At 34.3% G+C, this 25,885-nt stretch overlaps 1 protein-coding gene across 21 annotated transcripts in view; it reads left to right on the forward strand.

Annotated features, from left to right (window-relative positions):
- EPB41L2 (erythrocyte membrane protein band 4.1 like 2) overlaps window positions 1-25,885 on the forward strand; it is a 281,401-nt gene that overhangs the window by 146,315 nt on the left and 109,201 nt on the right. For all 21 annotated transcript variants that reach the window (XM_031964261.1, XM_031964262.1, XM_031964266.1 and 18 more), the window contains exons 4-5: window positions 12,543-12,644; window positions 24,615-24,657. In XM_031964261.1, the coding sequence (XP_031820121.1) occupies window positions 12,543-12,644; window positions 24,615-24,657 (145 nt within the window). The remainder of the gene's footprint in view (window positions 1-12,542; window positions 12,645-24,614; window positions 24,658-25,885) is intronic.

A 25,885-nucleotide genomic window follows, 5' to 3' on the forward strand; every position in this document is an offset into this window, starting at 1 on the left:
GGCAGAGTTGAAGTTGGAATTCACTGATCATCACCTAAAAGAAACCCCCAAAATAATACTCCCAGTAATATTATAGTTAGAATCCAGAATTCCCAGGTCAAAGGTAATCATGATCTCATAGAAAGCAAGAAAATCCAGGATCATATCTGCACCATGATGAGACCAATGAGAAGAAGTGAATTGAAGGATTAATAACATTGTAAAGATTTTAAGAATTGTTAGTGGAGATTCATCTTGTTAGGAACGTATAATTCATAGAGTAACCCATGACAAAGGATGGGCAGGTAGGTTGGTGCAATATAGTAGAGAGCCTTAATTGCAAGTGTGAGGAGCCCAAACTTTTATGGGTAATGGGGAAGCTGTTGAAATATTTTTAGTGTCTTACTATGATCAAATTTATTGATGTGAAAGGTAAATGACATGGTGGGAATAAGGAAGAGACTGAATAACCAGCTATTTAAAGTAATTATGATTTGTCAAGAATGGTTTTACTTAGAATCTTTGCCGTCAGTGCACATGACTGATAATTGTACTGTTACTTTACTAGCAATTTGATGACTTGAGGACCCAAATTTTAAATTTTATGCTAATTGGGCAGCCATAGTGAATTATCATTTACAGAAAGTTCTTTGAATAAAAATCCAACATTTTTACACTCTTGAAAGGTACATAAGACATTTCTCCTTTACATTTACTTTTTAAAATTCTTTTGAATGATCCTATGTGTTTAGGGTTGTTTACATATTGACAATATACAGATTGAGGGAGCAAGGATAGAAGGAAACACATACATATACTTTTGATTTGTTTAAATTTTAAAATAAGAACTTGAAAGTACAATGTTTATGTTTAAAGTTAATTCACATTGGAGTGAAAAATTGAATAATTTCAATTTGTTGCACAATGCAACCTAGTAGCCATTATTTACTAGAAGCAGATGAAGATTTTGTTAAACTTCTTCCTATACTGCATTGATATTCCAATTGAACTTTTATTACAAAAGACATTTAAAGGAAGCCTGCAGAAATAAATTTTATGCACGGCTGAACAATTGATATGGATTAAAAGTGACAGGATGTGGTTTTTATTGTTCCTTACAGTTTTGTTAAATCAAAAGCAAATGGTTTTGTTCCTCATGTGTAGCTATATATGTGTATGTACATATACATACACATGCACTTTTGATATAAAAGATTGTTTGGATTTAAATATGAATACTCGTCCAATCATCCTACCATTATTAAACATGAGTGGAACTATCAGAGCATGACTAATTGGATATTCATCTATAAGACTTTATTATTTATGCTAATTAATGAGGTAATTGGTCTTTTTATAGCATATTGTCTCACTTTATAGTTTTAAGTAGTCAGTAGAGAAGTATCTCTTTTTCTTGAATTATTATAGTGTTAGTGTTGGAATTACTACTAATCAAGTACTTTGTGGTTTACAAAAAGCTTCATTTAGGAGAATCTTAAGAGTTAGATGCTACAATTACTGTCTTCTTTGTTTTATAGAAAAGGGAGCTGAAGCTCAGAGTTTAAGTACTTTTCCCAAAGTTGCAAACCTGTCTGGACATCAGTTGCTTGACTCAATTCAGTAGGCACCCATTAAATTCCTGATATTTTATACCCTTGGTGTCTTTTTTAAAAAATTACAAATAAAAGATAGTTTCTAAAATGAAGGAAGATAATTCTTTTCTCCTTATTTCAGCCTCTTTGATTCTCCTGTGTTCTCCAAACTTATGCTCTACCTCCTGCCACTAACTCTTTCCTTGTTTCTCTAGTTTTCAGACCCTTTCCTTACCCTGTTACCTTGTGTGTGCTTAAGATGTCCCAAAAGTCTGAGTGCAGGTGTCAGCTATAATTGAAGTGTAATAAACTACTTAAGCAGATAGAATTTAAGAGTTTCAAAGGCAGAGACCATTACTCTTTTATTTATTTATTTATTTATTTATTTTGCATTCCTGTGCCTAGCATATATAGTGCCTGAAACGTGATATGTCCTCCAAAAAAAATGTGTGATTGGTTCATATTCTACAATTAATTTATGTAATTACATACGTAAATACATGGATTCAGTATAATTTGAAAAGAGACAAATTACTAACAGCTAGCTGCATCCAGAAAATAATGCTTAAATTTTTAATCCTTTTGTAACCCTTAAATCTTGTTGCAAGTATAACTTATTATTGTTAGTTAATTGTAGGACAGTATCTTAGATCCATTGTGTTTTAAGTTACCATTTCATAAAGCCTGCAGTGGAAAAGTAAAGAGAAATTTTTCCACTAAATTTCTGAGATTGCTTTTAGAATTGGCTGAGATTTCTTCTAGCACTCCCCTGAATCTTTGGGCTAATTCAAAAGTTCTAGAGTAGAACTGAGGTGAACGGAAGTCTATTAAATACTTGGAAATGGACCTATGAGGGTTCTGACAGTTATCAGAATATAAAAAGATCTGGGGAGACAATTCAGTATTCAGTAGGGGCTTTAACTCCCTCTTCTCTCTCAATCTCCTTCCCTTTTACCACCCCACTTCTCTCTCTCTTTTCTTCCCTTCCTTCTCTCTTTCTTCTTTCTCTTTTTTCTCTCCTCTCTTGACCACCCCCAAAAAAACCCTAAAGCTGATTTAACTTGTTTTTAAAACCTCAAAGAAATTTCCTGATTCTTAGAATGCCTTGAAAAGACTGATTTGCAAAAATTGTATTTGTGGACAAAAGATTAGATTTGTGTGTGTGTGTGTTTTATATGCTTTGAAATAGAAAATTAACACTTGTTTTGTAAAAAGTTACCATGCTATGAGAACACGTTTCAGAATTACAGATTTGCTGTTGTAGTTCTGTCTTTAACAGTTTGGAGGCAGCTTTGTGTTTCCTAGTCTTGGGGGACCAAAACTGCACTTGTAATCTGAGCTTAGCTGCTTCTTGTTTGTGAGGGAAAATGCGATGCTTAGTTAGCTTGTTCAAGAATTGATTTTGGGGAGTTCTTAAAATATCTGAAAGTTTAAACTTCTCACTTTTTATCTATGAGTGTTCAACCCCTGTCTTGGATAGTGATGGAAGCCACTATCCCGGTAATTTATAGTTCAGCTTCTGCCAAAAGCAAATGATCTCCCCTAGTAGGCATTTATATTTTTTATTATGTTTGCTAACTATTTTGTGACCTCACCAAGTTCAGGCTGTCCCAAAAGTCTTAGTGTAGCTCTGTGTTTTAAAGTTGCACTAAGACTTGTGGGACATCTTATAAAAGCAAACAAGTTCCTAACTACATTATATTTTCATTTAAAGTCATTACAGAACATTTCCATGGTGGATCCATTGGCAGAATTTGATAACCCCCCTTTTAACTTTTTTTCTTGGAACCTTAAATCAGATTGAATTGCTATATCATATCTCCATGTTAACAGTGTGGCAACATTCTATTTCCTCACTGTTCTGTCCTTTATTGTCCAGACCCTATGGAAGAAAAAACTTGGTTTTTATTAAAAGCTTGATAGAAAGAAACAGTAAATTTACTGTGAGCTTTTCTTTTGTTTCCACCCCCTTCCCCCTTTTTATTACATTCTCCAAATACCGATAAATAAAAATTTTTCTGATTCACTGATGGTAATTTATGCTATAATAGGAATAGTAAAATAGTAGTGGTAATACTGAGGTAGTGTTGTGTGGTGCTATAAAAACTGGACTGGGTAGCATTCATAAAATTTAGGTTCTAGTCTATTCAATGTATATCATTAGACAAGTCACTAAACTTAGAATCTTTTACTTTTTCTCTATAATGTATAGAAATTGGATGATATCTAAGTTCCCTTCCAGCTGTAAAATGACTTGATTGTATTTTTATAAGTATGATAATTTCCCCATTAAAAAAAAAGATTGAAAGAGAAGTTTTTAAAAAACAAGCACTGGATAATGAAACTAGGTAAACTTTCAGGCAACACTTCTCGAAATGTACTTTGAAAAGAAGAAAAAAGATAGGATATTTAAAAATTTTTTAGAATAAAAGTGGAGAAAAGAATGCTTAATGTGAGTTTAAGAAGACAATGGGATAATCAGTACTGATCACAGATTGGTAGGAAGGAGGAGGACTATTGTAGGATTAATGTTGTTACCAGGACTTTTGAGATAGTCTGATATTTCTTGCTCAGTACAGATCCACTTGAATTTCCCCGCCTTGTACTAAATAACAGTGTCTCAGTGTTTTGTTTGCTCTGCACATACCTTTCTCCCCTTGGCCTTTCCTATTTGTATAGGATAGCTCTGAGTTAGTGCAGAATACATAGCTTGAAGATAGAGCTGTGTGTATCCCATTGTGAGCTTTCTGTCACTCTCCTCCTAACTGCACAATAACTGTAGTGTCGAAGGGGCCTACACAGAGACAGTTGATGGTGGTTTTATGGAATTGCAGTGGTGTGTGGCATCTGTAGAAATCTGCAGGCTAAGCAATTGCAGAAATTCCTCTAAGCCCAGAGGCCTCCAGAAATGCCATGTTTTGGCTCCCTTCACGAATGCCACAAATAACAGGACAGGCATGAAAGATTTCCCTCAAGCTTAGAGACTTTAGACTGCTGATCTTCACTGAGGCTGGCCACAGATTTAGCTGCCCTTTATTGAGAGAAATTGTTTTCTCAAAGAAATCTCGCCACCCCCTGGTGTAATTCCACAGCCTGGTCTAGAATCTCTCTCTGTCTCTGGCCTTGTCTCTCAGTCTCTCTGTCTGTACTTCCCTTTCTCCTCCCTCCCTCCTTTGTTTCGCAAGAAATAATGAAACTAGTGCCAAAAATCTGGTAGCCAGAAAATAGGAGAAAAGTTTGCTTTTTAATTATCCAGTCAAAACATAAGGAGTTGCCCAGTTTACATTGTGGGGAATTATTTTTGAGGTGAAAGGAGTGAAAGAGAGAGCTAAAAATATTGGTATTTGCTATAGGATGCAAGTTCTTTTGTGTTAGACTTTTTTAAGTTAATATCAGCCATATGCTCTATTTTTATTCCTTGAATTAAATTGGGGGGTGGGGAAGGAAGAAAATATTTCATTCATTGACACAATTGATTGTCTTTTAAACAAGTGTGATCTATTTAAAGCAAATTTTTTTCCCTGAAGTAATTGGAGTCAAGTGACTTGCCCAGGTTCACACAGCTAGGATGTGTTGAGTGTCTGAGGTCAAATTTGAACACAGGTCCTCCTGACTTCAGGGCCGTTTCTCTACTGCGCCACCTAGCTGCCCCTAAAGCAAATTTTTCAATAACACAAAGTAAAAACAAGGCCCTGCAGCCCCCTTCTCCCACTGGTGAGTCCTTTCTGGAACTCCCATTCTGAGGAAGTAGCCAAGCATCTTTCGTTCTCTCTTTGTTACTATGCCTCAGCAGTCCTTCAGGCACGAAGTAGAAGAGAAAATTCAGGTTAAACAACATGGTGATACACACATATATTGTATCTAGGATATACTGTGACATATTTAACATGTATAGGACTGCTTGCCATCTGGGGGAGGGGGTGGAGGGAGGGAGGGAAAAATTGGAACAGAAGTGAGTGCAAGGGAAAATGTTGTAAAAAATTACCCTGGCATAAGTTCTGTCAATAAAAAGTTATTATAATAATTTATTTTATTTTATTTATTTTTATTTGATAGCCTTTTATTTACAGGATATATGTATGGGTAACTTTACATCATTAACAATTGCCAAACCTCTCGTTCCAATTTTTCACCTCTTACCCCCCACCCCCTCCCCCAGATGGCAGGATGACCAGTAGATGTTAAACATATTAAAATATAAATTAGATACACAATAAGTATACATGACAAAACATTATTTTGCTGTACAAAAAGAATCAGACTCAAATATTGTACAATTAGCTTGTGAAGGAAATCAAAAGTGCAGGTGGGCATAAATATAGGGATTGGGAATTCAATGTAATGGTTTTAGTCATCTCCCAGAGTTCTTTTCTGGGCTGTAGCTGGTTCAGTTCATTACTGCTCCATTGGAAATGATTTGGTTGATCTCAGTTGCTGAGGATGGCCTGGTCCATCAGAACTGGTCATCATATAGTATTGTTGTTGAAGTATATAATGATCTCCTGGTCCTGCTCATTTCACTCAGCATCAGTTCGTGTAAGTCTCTCCAGGCCTTTCTGAAATCATCCTGTTGGTCATTTCTTACAGAACAGTAATATTCCATAATATTCATATACCACAATTTATTCAGCCATTCTCCAACTGATGGACATCCATTCAGTTTCCAGTTTCTAGCCACTACAAAAAGGGCTGCCACAAACATTCGTGCACATACAGGTCCCTTTCCCTTCTTTATAATCTCTTTGGGGTACAATCCCAGTAGTAACACTGCTGGATCAAAGGGTATGCACAGTTTGATAACTTTTGAGCATAGTTCCAAACTACTCTCCAGAATGGTTGGATCTGCTCACAACTCCACCAACAATGCATCAATGTCCCAGTTTTCCCGCATCCCTCCAACAATCATCATTATTTTTCCTGTCATCTTAGCCAATCTGACAGGTGTGTAGTGGTATCTTAGAGTTGTCTTAATTTGCATTTCTCTGATTAATAATGACTTGGAGCATCTTTTCATATGACTAGAAATAGTTTCAATTTCTTCATCTGAGAATTGTCTGTTCATATCCTTTGACCATTTTTCAATTGGAGAATGGCTTGATTTTTTATAAATTAGAGTTAATTCTTTATATATTTTGGAAATGAGGCCTTTATCAGAACCTTTGACTGTAAATATTATACTAATTAAAAAAAATAGTGATAATTAGAGACGGCACTACACTGTTAGGTGGTTGGGTTCTTAGCTTTGATACCAAAAAGCTATTTAAAAAATATGTAAGTTAAAAACTTTTCTGGGTCTTAGTTTTCTCATTTGTAAAATCGAAGTCTTGAACTAAATAAATTTCAATGCCTCAGTCATCTTTAAATGTTATTCTACAATCCTACTTACCTAATAATTTAGTATACATAATAAAAATCTGACTTCAAGTTGATTAATTGTCCTGGTCTTTATTTCCCTCATCTATAAAATGAGAGCATAATGACCAGATCATTTCAGTGAATCTTTACTGCTTTTTATAGGATTCTAAATCTGATAGACTGTGTGGGCTTCCAAGTAAAGGGGGAAAGAGGTGCCTGCCTGTTGAGAAGAGGTGCTAGAAGGCTGAAATTGCATTGAGTAAAGCCCGGAATGATTTGTACTTTAGTGTGCCCAGCAGGATCCTCCACTCAAATTCCATTTCAGTGGTTCATGGGGAAGTGACTCTGAGTTTTCTAAGCCTCTCCTCAAAGAGCACAAATTGTGGAAGATTTTAAGAACTTGGAAAAACCTCTTTTATGTTAAAGACTGTAAAGGACTGTATATATGTATATCCTTCAAGGATCAGTACATCTGAGTTCAGAGACCCTTCACCAGGGAAATAGTCCATTTTTTTTTTTAAGGTGGGTGGATGAGGGGAAGAGATAGGGATAGACCAAAGCTAAAATAATTTATTAGTGCAGAAAAGGCTTAAACTCTGTATTGATTGAGGAAGTATAACCTACTGATAAAATAAGTTGATGTACTCAGCATGCACTTTTTAAAAACGTTGAATCAGTATTTATTATTCTTTTAGTATCCTTTCTAAAATATGTGCCTATAGCTGAATTTGCTATAATATAATTTGACATAGTACAGATGTTATCTACCTAAGATAACATCTGTACTATGTCAAATTATCTACCTAAGATAGAATAAAGTGTTATTGTCACCTTTCATGTTATGGTTATTATTCCTTCATTAATGCCAAATTAATTATTCTGGTTGTTCTATCATGTCATTGACTTCAGTATTCATTTAACAATCCACTGAAACCCTAAACCTTTGTTTACACAAACTATGTCTTGACATGGTCTCTCCATCTTATACTCGTATGAACTCATATATTCATCTCAAATGATATTTATTTTTTAAAATATTAATTGAATGGTGTTTTGTGCTCATTCCTCTCAATATTACTCTTTTTTTCTTCTTCATTGGAATTTTCCTTGAGACCATCCTATAATTGTCTTACACCAATGTAGAATTTTATTTTTTTCCATGTAGAATTTTATTTCATGGAGCTAGTATTCTTCTGAACCAGTTGAAATATGTTCTCACCAAACTATAGGGTGTATGACATACCGGCTTTCTTTCTCTTTTCTTGTAAATTTAAAGATGAATCAGTCACTTCCTCTCCAGCTACATAAATGTTAATAGCTGTTATTATTTATTTATTACTTCATTTATGTGTTTGCTTGTTTGTCTGTCCCTGACTTAACTTAACTACTAATTGAGTTATTACCTTGAGAGAGGGGCTTTATGTTTTTGCTTTTCTTTTTCCCTCTGTTGCTTAGCATAGATAAATAAATCCTTGTTGACTTGATTTTCCCTTTAATTATAGTTGTTTTCTAGAACCATAAATTTTCTCTGTTTCTGATGACTGTAATTTGCATGTTCTCTTCAGAAATTCTTGGCAAATAATTAATTGACTATGGCTCTGAAGTCAGAGGACTTGGCTTCAGATCTTTCAACAGACATTAATGCCTATGTGATTTTGTACTAATTATTTAACTTCTCTGGGTCTCTGTGTTCTCATGTAAAATGAAGAGCTTGGACTAAAGGGACTTTGAGATTTTTGCAACTCTAGAGCTATTAATCCTATGAACCAAACCTTTAATTTTGAGTATTTTCTGTGTAAGACTATTTAGTATCATCTTAGGAGATACATAATTATGTGACTCATTACGTTTTTCATACTAATATAAGTGGGACCTTAAATTTCTTAAAAATACCTCTTAAGTATTAATCCTAAACACGTAATTGAGACAAGAGCTAGAATAACCTATTACTAAAGAAGAATTTCTTGGTTGCCTGGAATGCAGAAAGTGAACAATGATCCTTTTTTATATAATACAGTACTTGTAGTGTGCTTTATTATAATTGATGTTAATGTGTGACAAGGATGTAGGTGGTTTATTGAATTTCTTTTTTTATACCTCATTGCTATTTGTAGGAAATATCCTAGGTCTCTTCTTGAAATATATAAAACGGAGCTTTTACCAAATATTTGAGAGAGGATGAGTTGTTTTTTTTTTAAATAAAAAAATTGTCTTTACCCCTTACAATTAAATTAATGTATTTTGTAAACCAGAAAGTATTTTTAATCACATGTGAATGTGGAAGGCATCTTGCCATAGTTAGAGAATAGCTTATTGAAGTAACTTGCTGGTCCTATTCCCTGTAACATGGTAGGTACATCATTGAGAGTTTTCTGAAACACCTGGAAGTTACATGGCTTGTGACCAAAGTTATGTAATTATTCAGGTCAGAGGACACATTCAAACCGAGGTTTTCCTGATTCCAAGCCAAGTAGTCTGCACATTTTGTCATTTGGCCTTCAATTTTAATCATGTTAATTTGTAAGTTACATAAAAATTGGAAATATATTTATTATTAATTCATTTTCTTCAATTTAGAAGACTTGCATCAAGAAGCTGCTGGCGTTTGAAATTTAGCAGTCATTTGGCCTACCTGAAATTAATTTACAATTTTGATGGTGTGTGTATATTTAAACACACATATACAGAAGATATATCCTAATACACATATGTATATAAATCATGCTCTTCCAGTTCAACTCATATGATAAAGTTAACACATCACCTTTTGTGAGTGTTAACTGTAGTACATGGCTAAAATAGCCTAATATGGTATTCTTCTCTTGTTTACAGAAGATTCTGATGCATTTAAGCATATCTCTTTCTCTCAGGGTTTCTAGGCATGAATTTCTAACCTATGACCAAAAGAGCCAGTCTTTTTTTTTTTTTTTTTTTTTAAGGGAGAGATAGGGCAAAGTTGCCAAATGAGATACAGTTACCAGCTGCATTTCACTTGAAGTTCTGCGAAATTTGAAAATGAAATATTTTTAAGCTCTTACCAACTGTTGTAAGTTTAGGAAATATTAAACTTGATCATTCTAAACTGTGAACACTTGGATGAGAAGATCTCACTCATTTAAAAAAGTACTAGAGATTGTTTTCCTTTTTCTTTTTGGAGCCCAACAGTGTGTTTGTATAAACTCATTAACGAAAAGGAGGAGTGTGTCAGGCTTTACTTCTCAGTTGGATGTTCCCAGAGGGCACACATCTTAATTGGAAATGAGCTACCCCTTTGACTGTGTTCTGTCATTGATTGGACAATAAGCTTTTCTATGGTTGTCAAAGGCATTTATGTTCCTGTTGATAGCAGTCTGCTTAAATAAAACAACCTATTTGCCAACAAGCGTATGAAGAGTATATTAAATTCTTGAGAGGCAGACAGTGTAATACCCCATTCTCAATAAATTTACCCTGTTTGAATGAATAAAGGAGGTATATTGTTTTAACAGAAATTTTAAAGGGATATTTATAAATGGCTGCTTAAAAACCTTTATATTATGTAAATATGAAGAAAAAATTTATCTTCCATTTCCACTGAATATTGATGGATCTTCTTCTGCAGTCACATTGTCCAACAGTATTTTGCTTAGTCTTGAAAGAATGGGGGTGGGGAGAGAAATGTCCCTGGTGGTAAGGCTAGTACCAATGTCTTTGTGTTTTTATAACATAGAATAGTTTGGGTATTGCTGGTAGTAGTGAGTTAAGACACACTTTTGAGCATCTCTATCCTGAAGATCTTTCTTTTAAATCCTTCCCAAAACTCCTTACTGCTTCTGTTAATGAGTTCTTTTGGGACCTGTCTCTGGTACCAAGTAGATGAGGTACATTCCTCTAATTATTTTTTCATTTTCATATTTTCTGTTTTATAAGAAAAACTAATGCTCAGAATTTGTGTTTTGTTTTATGATGAAAACTAAAGTAAAAGTGAAAAGATGGGCCGTGTCTCCCTCTACTGTGTTCTGGAAATGACCACATTTGGAAAATTATCTTCCATTTTGTATGCCATGTTTTTGGAAGAATTTCCTCAAGTTCTAGTGCATTGAGAGACAGGGGCCATGATAGCAAAGTAATTGAAGGTCATGCTCCCAGAAAATCAAGTGAAGAATCTTGAGAATGGGAGATGAGAATGCTAAACCCAGAGAAGAGATATCTTTGTATGGTATGAAAGCCTTTTGCATGCATTTTAAAGAGCTGTTATACATAAAGGGGAATAGATTTCATCTTGGCTTTAGATTGTAGAATTAGAAATTGCAGAAAGGAAGATTTACATTTAATGTAATGAAATACTTCCTAATGATTTGTGTTGTTGGGGAAACTAAATGATGCAGTGGATAGAGCACTGGCCCTGAAGTCAGGAGGATCTGAGTTCAAATCCAGCCTCAAACTCTTTAATATTTAACTAGCTATGTGACCCTGATCAAGACACTTAATCATCCCAATTGTCTTGTAAAAAAAATTAAATTTAAAAAATAGAATAAAATGAAGTCTTAAAAATTTTTAGTGCTCTCCCAAAATAGAATGGGCCATTTTCTGAGGTTATGGATTATGCCTTCATTGGAAATCCTTAATTGATGATAACTAACAACATTAACTAATGCCCTTAAAAGGACCTGTGTTTGGAGCAGCTAGGTGATGCAGTGGATAGAGCACCAGCCCTGAAGACAGGAAGACCTGAGTTCAAATTTGGCCTCAGACACTCAACATTTCCTAGCTGTATGACCATGGGCAAGTCACTTAAGCCCAGATGCCTCAGGGGAAAAAAAAGGACCTGTGATTTTTTTTTTTTTTTTTAAAGGGAGAGATAGGGCAAAGTTGCCAAATGAGATACAGTTACCAGCTGCATTTCACTTGAAGTTCTGTGAGATTTGAAAATGAAATATTTTTAAGCTCTTACCAACTGTTAATATCAATTCAGGAGTTATTCCAAAATAAGGCAAATAATAACCCATTCTGTATGACCTTCATCCCTCTTCTAAAAATTAGGCATAGAAGATTCATACAGCATTCTGGAGACTTTCATTGGTATTTTATATCTCATAACCATGAAATATCAACGGGTCTTTGCGTTCATGTAATTTTCCATTGTTAAAGAGTTTTCATTTTCTGAAATCAATCTAGGCTGCTTTCACTTCCTTTTTAAAAACTTATTATTTATAAATTGATTTAAAGTTTATAATATTCTTGCTGTAAAGAGGCTGTGCCAAAAGTCTAAGTACAGTCAGACTTTGGGGACATTCTGAAAATATAAATTCAGTTTATCTTTCCAATTATCCTGTAAAGTTGGGACTGTAAATCCATATTTTACAGATATGCAGACTTGGGCTGTAAGAAATCAAATGAGACTTTGCTTCTGGTCCCAGAGCTAAATAGCAGATGAAACAGGATTTAAAAAATCAAAATATTGTGTCAAATAAACAAGTAAACAAACAAATTAAGTAATGCATGGATGAGTTGGCATTCAGTATTTTTTGTTAATCCAGTTAAAAATCTTAATTTTACACTTTTGTTAATGTTAAAATTTATAAGGAATGTAAGAGATTACTAAATGTGTTTTGTTTTATTTGTTTTCTTTTCCAGAAACGTGCTACGGGTCAAGTATTATTTGACAAAGTATGTGAACAACTCAATTTACTGGAGAAGGACTATTTTGGACTTTTATTTCAAGAAAATGATCAGAAGGTAAAATGAATTGTTTTTATTTTCTTTTATTTATCTCTGAAATAGTTTATTTTATCCTAAATAAGCATTGTTGGATTTTGTTTATAGTTCATTTTGTTTTTTTTAATTAAACTATAAAATGGAATATTTAAGGTGGTATTTATCATCAAAGATCAGAAGGAAGGATGCCATATGGTAGATGTGGTTATTTTGCAAAATTCTCTGCTTTTTCACTTCAGCCTCCTGGCTTCTCTGGCTTTCTTTAAGACCCAGATTAGATCCCACTTTCTGCAAAAGGCTTTCTTAGTCCTATACACTTTTAGTTCCCTCTCCTATTTGTACTGTATACATTTTGTTCAATCATAGTTGTTCAGATATTATTTCTCCCATCAGAATGTAACATCCTTGCATGAAAACTTTTCGTCCTCTTTTTTTTGGGGGGGGGCATCTCTTACTTAGCACAGTGCCTGATACATCATTAGTACTTAATAAATGTTCACTGACTGACTGGAACTAAGAACTAAGGAAGGGAATATTCTGTCATTCTACAAACCAAGATTTATGCAGGTAGCAAAAAGAGGGAGGGATAAAACAATGGATTAAAAAAAAAACAGGATACAAAAATGTCTTGGAAAAATAAGAGTATTGCATTGAATCTAAAAAAGAAAATTTAATAGGGATAAATGTAAAACATACGTGTAAGGTAAAAAAAAAAACTGACTTCACATGGAGAATATAGGAGGATATGGTTACATAGCATTTTTTCTGTAAGAGATTTGGGGATTTTAGTGGAAAAGCTAATACAGTCTTAAAACTGTGTTACAATATCTATGTCTTCAAAGAGTAAGAAGATAATTCATCAGTAACCTAGGAGACATCCAACCTTGCAGTTGCTGAATAGATTTAAGAGGTGTAATAAACTTGGAAAATGTATTGGAATCCATTAATTCATCTTCTTTTTTTTAAAACCCTGTGCAAATTAGATTTTATTAATAGGAATCAGAACCTGATTAAAACATAGATTGCCTTGGAATTTATATGATATAAACTGTGGTTTCTTGTACATCCCAGCTCCTGCTTAGTTTGTATAACTGAAATTCTTGTACTTTAAAAATCAGCTTTGAAGACTTGAGAACACCATGCATCCAATATGCAAACAAATTAATCTTTCTATGATTGGATTATTCTGGGGGATAAACCAGTCATATCTTCTAACTTAATTGCTGACATGCCCAAGGGATTCTGGGACGATAGGATTAATAGGGGATAGGGGAGCAGTTAGTGAATTGGCAGCTTTTACCAGATGGTAAGTAGAGATGTATGTGAGGCAGGTTCTGGATGATAGCCAGACCATGTTACCTGTGGAGCATTTCCCAGTGCAAGTGGGAAATTGGCTGGATGGGATAGGAGTAGGAGTGGGGTTGGATATAACAAAAGGCTGTAACAAAGTAAAATCAGGCTAGGGGAAAGTAGGGTGTTTAAAAAATCAAAAATCTGGGGAGGGGGCAGGGATTAGGAATAGGGATCTATAATTGAAGAAAAGAAAAAGAATCATTTATTGGGAAAAGAAATAAAGTCCAGCAAAGTTTCTATAAAGATAATAGTCTCTTGATAGTCTTAAGTTCCTCTCATCCTTTTTTTTAAAATTAAAGCTTTTTATTTTTCAAAACATATGTTTGGATAATTCCTTGATATTAACCCTTGCAAAACCAATCCCTCTCATCCTCAATGGAATGCTTCTCAACGAGACCTTGATACCCAGATAAAATTGAAAAATTTCTTAATAACTTCATGTAGAAACTGAAGTACAAGGGGAGCTAGGTGGAGCACTAGATAGAGCATTGCTCCAGGAGTCAGGAGCATCTGAATTCAAATTTGTTCTCAGACACTTATTAGTTGTATGACTCCTGGCAAGTCTTTTAATACTAATTGCTCTCCTACTCCTCCAAAAAAAAAAAAAACAAAAAACAAAAAAACCCCCAAGAAACTGAAGTCTCTGGGTACCTGTTAACTGTGACTCCAAATTGCTTTATTTCTCTTAGTTTTCATTTTTTTTTTTTTGTGTGTGTGTACGTATTAAATTTCCTACAGCTTGTTTGAAGTAGTTACACACACACACACACACACACACACACACGCGCGCGCGCGTGCACAGATGCCTCTACTTCCCATTTCAGTTAGGAAGACCCGGCTTCCAGATTGGTCTCTTCTACAAGCCAATCATGTGACCCTAAGAAAATCATATAACCCCTAGGTATTTTAGGTGTCTACTACTGGTATTGTTAGAAGTTATTTCCATGTTCCAGGACTTCCAGTGTTAGTGAAATCATGAGTTCAGTTGTTTTTACTATGTGCCAGGCACTACACTAGTTTATGGGGATACAAAGACATACATGAAATATTTCCTCCCCTTAAGGAATTTACATTCTATATTTCCACACAACTCTTCTGCCTTTGTTGTTGTTCAGTCATTTGTCAGGCACTTTGGACTCTTTACTGACTCCATTTGGGATTTTCTTGACAAAAATACTATAGTGCTTTGCCATTTTCTTTGATTCATTTTACAGGGGAGGAAAAGTAGGTAAACAGTGTTAGGTGACTTGACCAGAATCATATAGCTAGATATTGTCTTGAGTCTGGATTTGAACTCAGGTTCTCAGAACTTTGTCTACATACCTAGCTGTTTTAAATATCTGCCTACTAAAATTTATTAATATTTTCTTCCTTGACTTTTCCCCCTACATCTGTTAGAGTTCTGTATAGGAACTTATTATTGTGTCCATCTGGCAACATATTTAAGAAAGCTTTTTGTAACAATTTAAGGGGAAAAACCATAACATTTTCAACTGATTTGAAAGAGATTTAACAAACGTTTGTTTCCTCCCTCTCCTCTTTCTTGATTTTTGTGACTTATTTTTGTCATACCTGCCACCTGACTACTAACTGTGGGAGATATGGGATGTTAACTAGTAGGGATGAATAAAGCAAGCAAGATTTTTTTGAAGATAGTGGTAGGTAGTTGAGAAGCAGCCATTATATAAAAGGAGATTGAAATAAGAAAACAGGGATGAAAAGCAGGGTCTATCTTTTGGAATAGAGTGGAAGAATAGAATGCAATCACTTTTGAACATGTGCACATTTCCCTTGGTTCATGGAATAGATCACCTCTTCATGTGATATGGGTATGTGAAGGAGGAAATGGTTCCAGAGATGTGGAATAAGGAGAGATGTGAAATAAGGAGAGAAAAGAGCTTGAAGTGAATGGCCTCAGTTTTTTTTTTTTTTTTTTTTCAGTGAACTGAAAATTTCAGTATTAAGATGAAGTATCTCTAGATCATAAAAAGTACTACCACTTTCTAAAGGGTGAGATTTGTATTTGTTTTGGCAAAAGTCTGCTGTTTATCATTTTAGTTTATCATTTAAAAAAAAGGCCAACCAAGGCCGCTGTTGTTTGTATGGAGATTTTTCTATTGAAATAAAAATCTCAAGTCTACTTCTGATGTAACCAGAGCTCCCTTTCTTCTTTTTAGCTACACACTAAGTTGGAAGAGTTTCAAATCACACTGTGTATAAAAACACATCTATTTCAGTGTTAGATCTTTTTAATGTCTGTTGAGAACCATTATGTAAATTTTGCTATGGAAAATATCATATAAAATCTTGGTGGCATTGAACAGCAATGTTCTTCTCTGGAGGTGAATTCTATGCCTGTATAACTCATATTCATTTCTAGTTTTCATTAAGAATTTTGGACTCTCTTTAAAACACAGATGTTGCCTTGAAATTTTTTGGTATTGGCATTTGGCCTCATATACTATTACTGCATGGCATATTTGAATAAAAATTTATTAGAGGTGTTAGTTGATATTAACAGCTAGCTTTCTGTGAAAAAATAATTTTAAAACATTTAATAGTTATATCTTTTTTTTGGCAATAGACTAAAATTAAAAATTGAATACTCAGAAAAATAAGCTTTTCTTTGATAATGTGTTGCATTCATTGCAGGTAGGTTTCTTTTTACCTTGAAATACCAAAAGATTCAGTGAAATAAAACAGACCACATAGACAGGTGTACCAGAGGAGGCTTCCCAGTTCATGATATCCAAGAACACTGAACTATTAGCATTGAATTAGGCAAAAGGTACATTTTACCTTCTCAGTAAGATCCTTCTGTAATAACCTAATAATTGGGCCTTTGGTTGAGAAATGCCAGAATTGTCTGCTGTTAACCGAAGCAGATATATAGAAGTTATTAAAAATTATTTAATAATCTCTAATAGGACTTTCTTCCAGGAACAAATGTTAGTCACTGTTTCTCTCTACCTCCCACTCTTGATGAAAATTATACTATAACTACTTTTATTTTCCCTTTAGTTTATCTACTATTTTACCTGATCCTAAAAATTGTCTGCAAGTAGTATTTATCCTCTTGTGTCAGAACACTTAAATTTGGAGAGGTAAAATAAAGGAATTGGCAGAGAAATTTTCATTGTTTATGCAGAGGCAACAAGAAACATTATTTCATGGGACAGTTTGTCTTTTTTTTTTTTTTTCCAGTGAGCATAATTAGCATAAGTAAAAACACCACCAGGAAAATAATTGCAATTTATGTAGCAACATCTGTTTCAAAGTGCACAATATGGAAATTCCTTGAATTTGAGAAACTTCTCCAGATCTTGTATTGATATTTAAACAAAGGAAAGTACAAGGGAAGATAGAGAAAAATAAATTGAAAAGCAGTTATGTAGGTTATGCACAAGGAAATCCCATAGTTATATGTCATGAATATTTAAAATCTCTCTATATATACTTATTTCATTAAATACTTCCCAATTACATGTAAGAAATTTTTAACACTCATTAAAAAAAACTTTCTGACTTCCTTTTTCTTTCTTTTCCCCACCTTACCCATTGAGAAAGGAAAGCAGTATGGTATTGATTTTCCATGTGAAGTCATTTCAGAACATTATCATATTAAATCATGAATATTTTATTAAGGAAGTAAAAGAAGATTGGACATAGCAAGCACCTCGGATCATAAAACATGAACATAATCATCTTAACAGACTAAAAGTGATTAGTTATTGATATGGAAACTCCATATCACGTCTTTGTGTAGTAAAGTATCAACTTGTCATAGATTAAAGGTATGTTGAATCAACATACAATAAGAAGAGGCAAAAATGAGAACATAATTTGTCCTTTGTTCTGACCTACTGACCTACTGACTGGCTGAAAAAAAAACCCCATGAAATCGATAAAGGTAAAAACATGGCTGCTTATTACATATCACATATACTAGAAGAAATAAAAATGGTGCTTAAGTATCCATCATCTGGAAGAGCAGTTGGACCAGACAAAGCAAAATAAAAAGAAAATCTACTCTTAAGTGATACTGTTTTCAATGGAAGCTAAAGTATTAATTTTCAAGATATTTGTAACAGAAGATATTAAATAATTAGAAAAATATTATGAATGAAAGTATTTTTATAAGCATTTGGTTTTAGCATTTTTACCCAAAAAGGGGGATCAAGAAGACAAGGGAATTTTCCATCAAATGTACACTTTTTTATTTTACAAAATCTTTATGTAAATAATCTAATTACCTATCTATCTTTCTAACTTTCTATTTATCATCTATCTGTGGTTCATCAGTATCTCTCATTTGTCTGCTTATCTATCCATCATCTGTTTGTTTATTTATCTGCTTAAATACTTTTTAATGTATGCATAATCTATGTATCCTCTCATCTATCTACCTATCATCTTTCTGCCTATCATTCTCTCCCTCTTCCTCCCTCCTCTCCCCTGTTTCTCTCTTTCTCTCTCATCTGTCTGCCTATCTGTCATCCATCATGTATCCTTCTGTCCATCTATCTGGCTGAATTTTCTGTCAGTCTATCTCCTCTACTCCAAATAGAATCTGAGGAAACTTTTTCTTTCCTTTCCTAGTATTTAGCATAATTTCTGGAAGTGTTTATTAAATGCTTATTGGTTAATTAATAATTGAGAAGTTAGAGTATGTATCACAAGGGTATCATTAGATTTCATGATGCTTCCCACACTTCTGTCTTTGAAAATGCTATAGGGTATTTATATTTCTTAGCAGGAATGGAACATATTTCATGGAAGAAAGTGTTTTTAAAAATGGGGGGAAATTAAGGGAGCTAATTTGGACTCATTCCCTATAGTACTGCTTTTTTTCTCATCAGGCGCCCTTGAGAGTATTTGACCCTGTAGGAGGCAGGGTTGTGCCCATAATATTTGACTGGTTTTGGGAGTTGGAGTGGGAGCATTGTATGCACGACACACTTAAGTTTAATATGAATTATTAACATTTTTTTCACCACTTTCTTAAGGCTGGACAATCAGCAAAATAATAAATCATGCCCTGATTTGTAGTGTTTGTAGATTTCTGAGATGTCAATGCTCACACTGAAAATTTAACAATTAAATCTCTGTTAGGAGTTGGCTCCAGAACACCTCTGGGTGTGACAAGTGAAGAGGGGGCAAAGTTACCTCAGTCTTGGTCAGTCCTTTGTCTTTTGGCAGCCCCTTGAGAAGGGATCGTTCAGTGCTGTTGTAGAGGAATTTGTTTGGCTTTGGGACATAACTCATTGGATTTACAGCTCTGTAAATAAATACCCATTGCCAGACAAAAACTGTCATGTACATAGCACTGAAATTTTATGCCCTTCAAGGATAGATGACTGATAGTAAACTGTAGAAGGTGACATCTAGCGGAGATATCAGAATTCCCTGGGGTAATACAACAAATCTTTCCTGCTTGGATAGTTTTCTGCTCAAAATTTTATCATCTATAGGATTAGCATTATTTTTCACCATCCTATGTCAGACTGGTTTCTTCCATACCAACCTATCTGCTTAATTGAAGGTTTAGAAGTCTTATGTGTAGATCTTAATGGTCACTCTCTTAATTATTTTCCTTCCTGTGTTACTTTTCAGCGTCTCTGGGTTTCAGTTTTTTTCATGTGGATAATGAGGTTTGACCAAATGATCTCTAAAGGTCCCTTCCAGCTCTTAACTCTGTGGGTTGGATGATGGATGTAGGAATAAATAATTGTTTTCTCTTGGCCCCAGCTCTTTCTCTGATTCATATTTTCCTCTGCAGTAGTTGTCACCTCCTCAGATTAAAATACCACACATCCCAGCCTATACTCCTCCATATCTATACCCCCCAAGTGCAGGCAGTGCTAAATACTGAATGATGTTTTTTTTTTTCTTTTCCCTCATTCTTGTGCACTCATCACAACTGTCCATTTATGAGCCAGCTGTTGTGCTGGTCTGCAGCTGCAGGGTGTGGAGAGTGAATGCTAAGCCCTCTTCTGAGTGCAGAATTTGAGCTGGTCCCTAAGCCAGCACCAGGGCTCCCTTTAGAGTCTATCCCATTGACCTTTCACATCAGTAATCCATGCAGCTGGGGAGTACAGTATAACATAAAACTAGACTGAGTTCAATGGTGTGTTTATTAGGAATTTTAAACTGGCTAATCTAAAGTAGAAGGATGTCTACCCCTAGATCTTGGAAATATTTCACAAATATTCCCCAAAATGCAGGCCAACTAATGTTAGCAGAAGTAAAGTCCAAATGGGCTTTCATATGTTATTCCTGTTTTTAAATCATTTTTTCCTCTCCTGCTCTCCTACCCCAAAGTATAAATATGAATAAGTTTTTTTTCCTGCTACATTACTTTTGGAAGTTTATGAGAATTTAAAATTTTTCTTGTTCAATTTTTTTCTTTATAACTGTATAAATTTATATTTTAAACAGAAATCTCTTATATTCTGTTTAGTTGTATCCAGTTCTTTGTGAATGAGTGGAGGTTTTCTTTGCAAGCATACTTGAAAGGGTTTGTCATTTCCTTTTCCCGCTAACTGTACATATGAGGAAAATGAGGCAAGCAAGGTTAAGTAACTTGTTAGTAAGTTAAATAACACAGCTAGTAAGGGCCTGAGGCTAGATTTTAACTCTGATCTTCCTGATTAGAGGCCTGGCAGTGTGTCCACTCTGCTACCTACCTTCTCTTCTCATATGACCTATTTAAATATTTTTGCTATTCTAAAGCATAATGGAAAAAAAAAGATACAAATTGGATTTAAAATAACATAAACTACATGATAGCTATTCAAAAAGAAAAAGGAAAGGCCAAATTAAAAGACACCATTTTTGTTTTCAAAAGCTCTAACTTTCATTGCTATCCATGTTCCTAGGTAGTGCAGCTGTTGTGTTTACTTGGACAAGGCAGCATTAAAGAGTATTTAGCTGAATGTCAAGAGACCTTTGCTGTAAGGCTGGCTCTTTTCTTGACTTAGAAATTAACTAATCTCTGCCAGTCTTAATTTTCCTTATTTCCAAAATGAACACATAAGATAAGATTATTTCTTAAGGATCCTTCCAGTTACAAAATTCTACCTGTGATCCTTACATGTACATTCCTTGAGAGCTGGGGCCTACTCCTCTTTAGATTTTTATGCCCAGGATATAACACAATTCTTGGTTCTTTGATTATAGTTAATAACGTTTGGCAAAAAAGTACCGTATTAGCATTCCTTTTTCAGACACTGAGGTAAAGAAGTTCACCTTAATAAGATTTTTTGTACTTAGAGTAATTTACTAAGGAATAGTAATAGAATAAATACAGTGGAGAGTTACAAAGGGAGTAAAGAAGGAAGAAAAGGAAGGACAAGAGAAAGAATGAGTTTATTAAATACCTCCTTTAGATCAGGAGTTATGTTAAGTGCTTTACAAATATTTTTTTCATTTGATCCTTATTACAGCCTTATAGAGTAGGTGTTTTAATATCCACCTTTTACAAATGAGGAAACTGAGGCAGATGGAGGTTCAATGATTTGCTCCTGGTCACTTTGCTTGTAAATGTCTGAAGCTGAAATCTTTTTGACCCCAGGCCCAACACTTGATCCACTATACCACCTACCTGCCAAAACACAGAAAGGAAGGGAACCTATTCTTCTTACTTACCTGTGTGACCCTGGGCATGTGACTTAACTCTGGACCTATTTTCTTATTAAATGAGTTGACTGAGCTAAATCAACTCTGAGAACTCTTGTCTCTAAATCTGTGATTCTTTGAATTGAGATTTTGTGTCATCAGCATTTTTGAGATGTTCTTTGCTCAGTGATGTACCTAAAATGACTCTTCCTCACAAAAAAGGTTACAGTGTATCTGGGAAAACAGAACTAGTAGACATGAAATAGTATGAGATGTGTAATATATGTAAATCTAGATTTTCCAAAAAAGAGAAGAGAGAGACCCAAATATGGGGCTACTTTACTCAGAACATTATAAACAAGTTTGGGACTTGAACTTGTCCTTGGAAGATAGGGTTTTGGTTAAATGCAGGGGAGCAGGAAAGGCTTTTTTGGCAAAGAGGGATAGCATGGAGGTGAGAATGAGCATGGAATTTGTATTGATACCTAATACCTTGCATGGTTAGAACAGAAATTACATATAGTCAATACTGGGAAATAAGTTTATAATCAATATTGTGGTAAAGGGGAGAGTAAGAGTGTGGAAAGTCTTAAAAGCAAAATAGAGGAATTTTGATTAGATAGATTTATATTGGACAGACTTGATTTTAGTTTAAGCTTTCTAATTTTGAGATGTGGTGGTGAGAAAGCCAGGTGAAATCTCAGGTGACCAATCAAACATTGTCCTTTGGACAAGTTTTCTGTCATATAATATTTGGTTAAAAAAAGGATAGGATAAAATCTTTATGACTTAGTAGTTAGACTGAAAGAGTAGAAGAAAGGGATCTGGATAATATGAGACTTTTTATTCAGTTTACTTCAAACAGACTAACGATAATATAGGAAAACAATTCCTGATGTGTAGGGTGTTGGGCTTAGAATCAGGAACTCTGTCCTCATATGTAATCTGTGGCTCAGAGAGGTGAGTCATTTAACTTTTCTGAGTTCTAGTTTCTTCATCTGTAGGATGGATATTAAGAGTGATAAATGCACCTCTTTCTCACAGAGTTGTTGTCAGAATCAAAGTCTATAAAGTGCTTTGTAAATCTTGAATGGGAATAGTTATTATTCCTCTTCTTTCTTGCCCTCTTCGCCTTCTCCCTTTTATATCTCCTCTTTCTCTAGTACTTATTGTATTATAAGGAAGACTAAGATGAAAGGTAGGAATTCTGGGCTCAATTTTTGTTCTTCTAAATGTCATTTAACTCTATAACCTTTGTCTCTATTTATTATTTAGAAATTGATGGTAATAAATTCTGTTCTACAACCAGGCTTCTTGTTACCAAATAAAAATATATGAGAGCATTTGGAAGAAAATAAGAAACTGTATTTAAATATAAGTGGCTCTTTAAAATGTGATATAATTGATTTGTAGTTACATGTTTAGTATAGAAGAGGCATTATTGGATTAAGAGTCAGTCTCCAAGTTTGGGAGATCTGAGTTTGAGTCTCAGCTCTCTGATTATACTGGTAGTGTTTTCCAGGAAAAGCCATTTAATCTCTAACTGCACTCTGGCAACTCTAAGATTTTAAATTGCCAGGCAGTTTCACATCTTCTTTCATATACCATGTTTCCTCAGTGTAAATTCCCTATGGTGATGAAATCTTAGGTCTAGACTCAACTCAGTCCCCACCAAAACCATCTGTAGCTTCTGCTTCATAATTTCTGACTATTTATATGTGAAATTTTGTATAAAGCTGCCTTGCTGCTTATATTATTGGTGCCATTCATCTCTAAACTAGTGTGCCTTGTCTTAAGAGTCAGATGTGTTCGCCTACCCTCCAAAAATTCAATTACTTATTTTTGCATAGTTTGTCAAAGAATGTTGTATTTCATAACCAGTTTAAAAAGGTTTGGGAAAAGAACGATCAGTTCCAATCATTAGATTCTTTTTTAAACTTCACAAAATATAGATATTGTTCTATATGTGTATATACATATGTGATATAAAATGATATTTATATGTATACATGTATCTTAGATATTGTTTTCAAATAATTTTTAAAATGCTTTTATTTAGTAGAGGATTATCTACTCTTTTTTTCTTTTTATCAAACTTAAGATATAGTTATGGGTAGAGTCCTTGCTTCTCTTAATATGATATCTAGATGAGCGTTACATGGAGATTTACATGAAATTCAAGGACCTCTGCTATATCTGTTTCTTTATCTTATATTAATTTGCCACTTATATTCTATGGTTCAACCAAAGTTGGATGACATTAATTCCCCTAAGCATACTCTATTTACTTTCTTATCTTTTTATCTTGGGTCAGACCCCCATTTGAATGTGAGCTTCTTGAGGGCAAAGGCTGTCTTTTTGCCTCTTTTTCTATATTCAACTCTTTGCATAGTGCCTGACACATCTAGTCACTTAATAAATGTCTATTGACTGACTGACTGAATGTCCTTTTTATTGGCCTATTAAATTCTTAATTGCCCTTTAATATTTAACTCAGAAGCCTCCTATATGAAGCTTTCCCTCAGCTTCTTTTACAGGCATTATCCTTCCCACTTAGACTTGCTGCAACATGCAGGAAATTGTTTAATATTTTGCAGTACTTAATGATGTTTTGTCAGTTTTCTAGACTATCAATTTCCTAGGTCTTGTTTAAATGCTATATCTTCCCTAGTACATAGCACAAGGCATAGTGTAGTCTTTAATAAAATGCTTGAATGAATGAATCTGCAAAATTTAATTTATCCAAATCCCTCTATATTCTTTATAGTTAAATTTTACATCTTAGGCAGTTAGGCAACATTGAAAGAAGATGGCATAATTGTGTAATTATGAACATAATTTAAGCTGATGAACAGAAGACTTCTAAATGCTATTTGTTCTTCCTATAACTTATGGAGTTCATCTTGATTTGAACTTGATTAAAACATGCATGTACATATTTATGCCCTGGGCCCCACTGTATTTTATTCCCTTTTGTATTAGAATATCTAAGTGCTAATTTTTATTTTTTTTTATTTAAAGAGCTGGCTGGATCCTTCAAAGGAAATCAAGAAACAAGTTCGAAGTAAGTGTTTAACTACATTTCAGTGGCACAATTATGAACTTAATCCTCTTATGTATTTTACAACTTATAAGAAATTATATAAGAATCTAAGTGAGAATAATTAATAAAGTTATAAATATTGTCATACCTTATTGCAGTGTGATTCGGCATGTATGTTTTTGTGATTCAGCATTGTAGATTTAAAATGCAAATAGCTATATGTTTTCTTACTGTTGTTCTTTAAAGAAAAATACATATTTAACAATTGTATATGGATATATTGGGAAACTAAACTTGTCTTCAAAATGGCAGAGAGTGTCAAGTTGTGCTAATGTGATTTCAGCATATTGAAAGTGTTTTAAAAGAAACTTTTAAATTCTAGAGTTAAAATTGTCAAGAATTTGGAGCCAACATGGTGAAAGGTTTTGGTCTCTTGCTCTGGTCCTTCATTTGCTGGGTGCCATGTGCCACTTGGTCTGATGCTGATCCTGTCCCAGACCCCACAGATGCCCACTTCCCCTTTTTAACTGGCTTTTGTATTTGTGGAAACCACAGAGTGCTCTTGTCTAGATTCAGTGCTGATTTTGTCTTCCCCTCCTCTTCTCTACTGAGGGCTCACTTTATCCTTTGCTTGGAACCCCTTAGCTGGGTGGTGGATGTGAGACTGTTATAGGGGATGAATGCCCAATTCTTTTGCAAGATCCAGGAAGGGTAGGATCAGAGATGATAAGGAGCTGGTCTGGGTTATATGCTTGGGAAGGATCTTAGAGAGCTTAGGATGAGGAGTGGCAGGCTGGTATGGTAAGATTGGCAGCGGGAACTAAAAACACGATTCACAGTGTGTCCAACTATGGATACTCTTCATGATCCTGTTCTTTCTTCACTTTTTCATACTCATTCCATCAAAACACTTAAACACCACTCAGTTTTACTTCTTTCCACTTTTTTTAATTGTACAAAATTATATTCTCTGTATTTTTCCTTCATTTCCTCTCTTGTTCCTCTTTGTTTTTCTTTTCTTCAACCTTCCCTTTCTCCTTTTCTTCTCTTCTTACATTCTTTATCTTAGTTCTTTCTTTCCTCAATTTGTTCTTCCCTTTCCTGATCCATTTTGCTTTCCTTTTCCTATATTTTCTTTCTTTGGGTAGGGTTCAATATACTGTCTTTTCAACCTGAGTCAACCTCCAAACCCAAAGGGCTTAGTGGCCCCCATATCTCCAATTTGCTTTATCCCCATTACCCCTCAGAA

This window comes from Sarcophilus harrisii, chromosome 4 (assembly GCF_902635505.1).
Source record: "Sarcophilus harrisii chromosome 4, mSarHar1.11, whole genome shotgun sequence".
Classification (NCBI taxonomy): domain Eukaryota; kingdom Metazoa; phylum Chordata; class Mammalia; order Dasyuromorphia; family Dasyuridae; genus Sarcophilus; species Sarcophilus harrisii.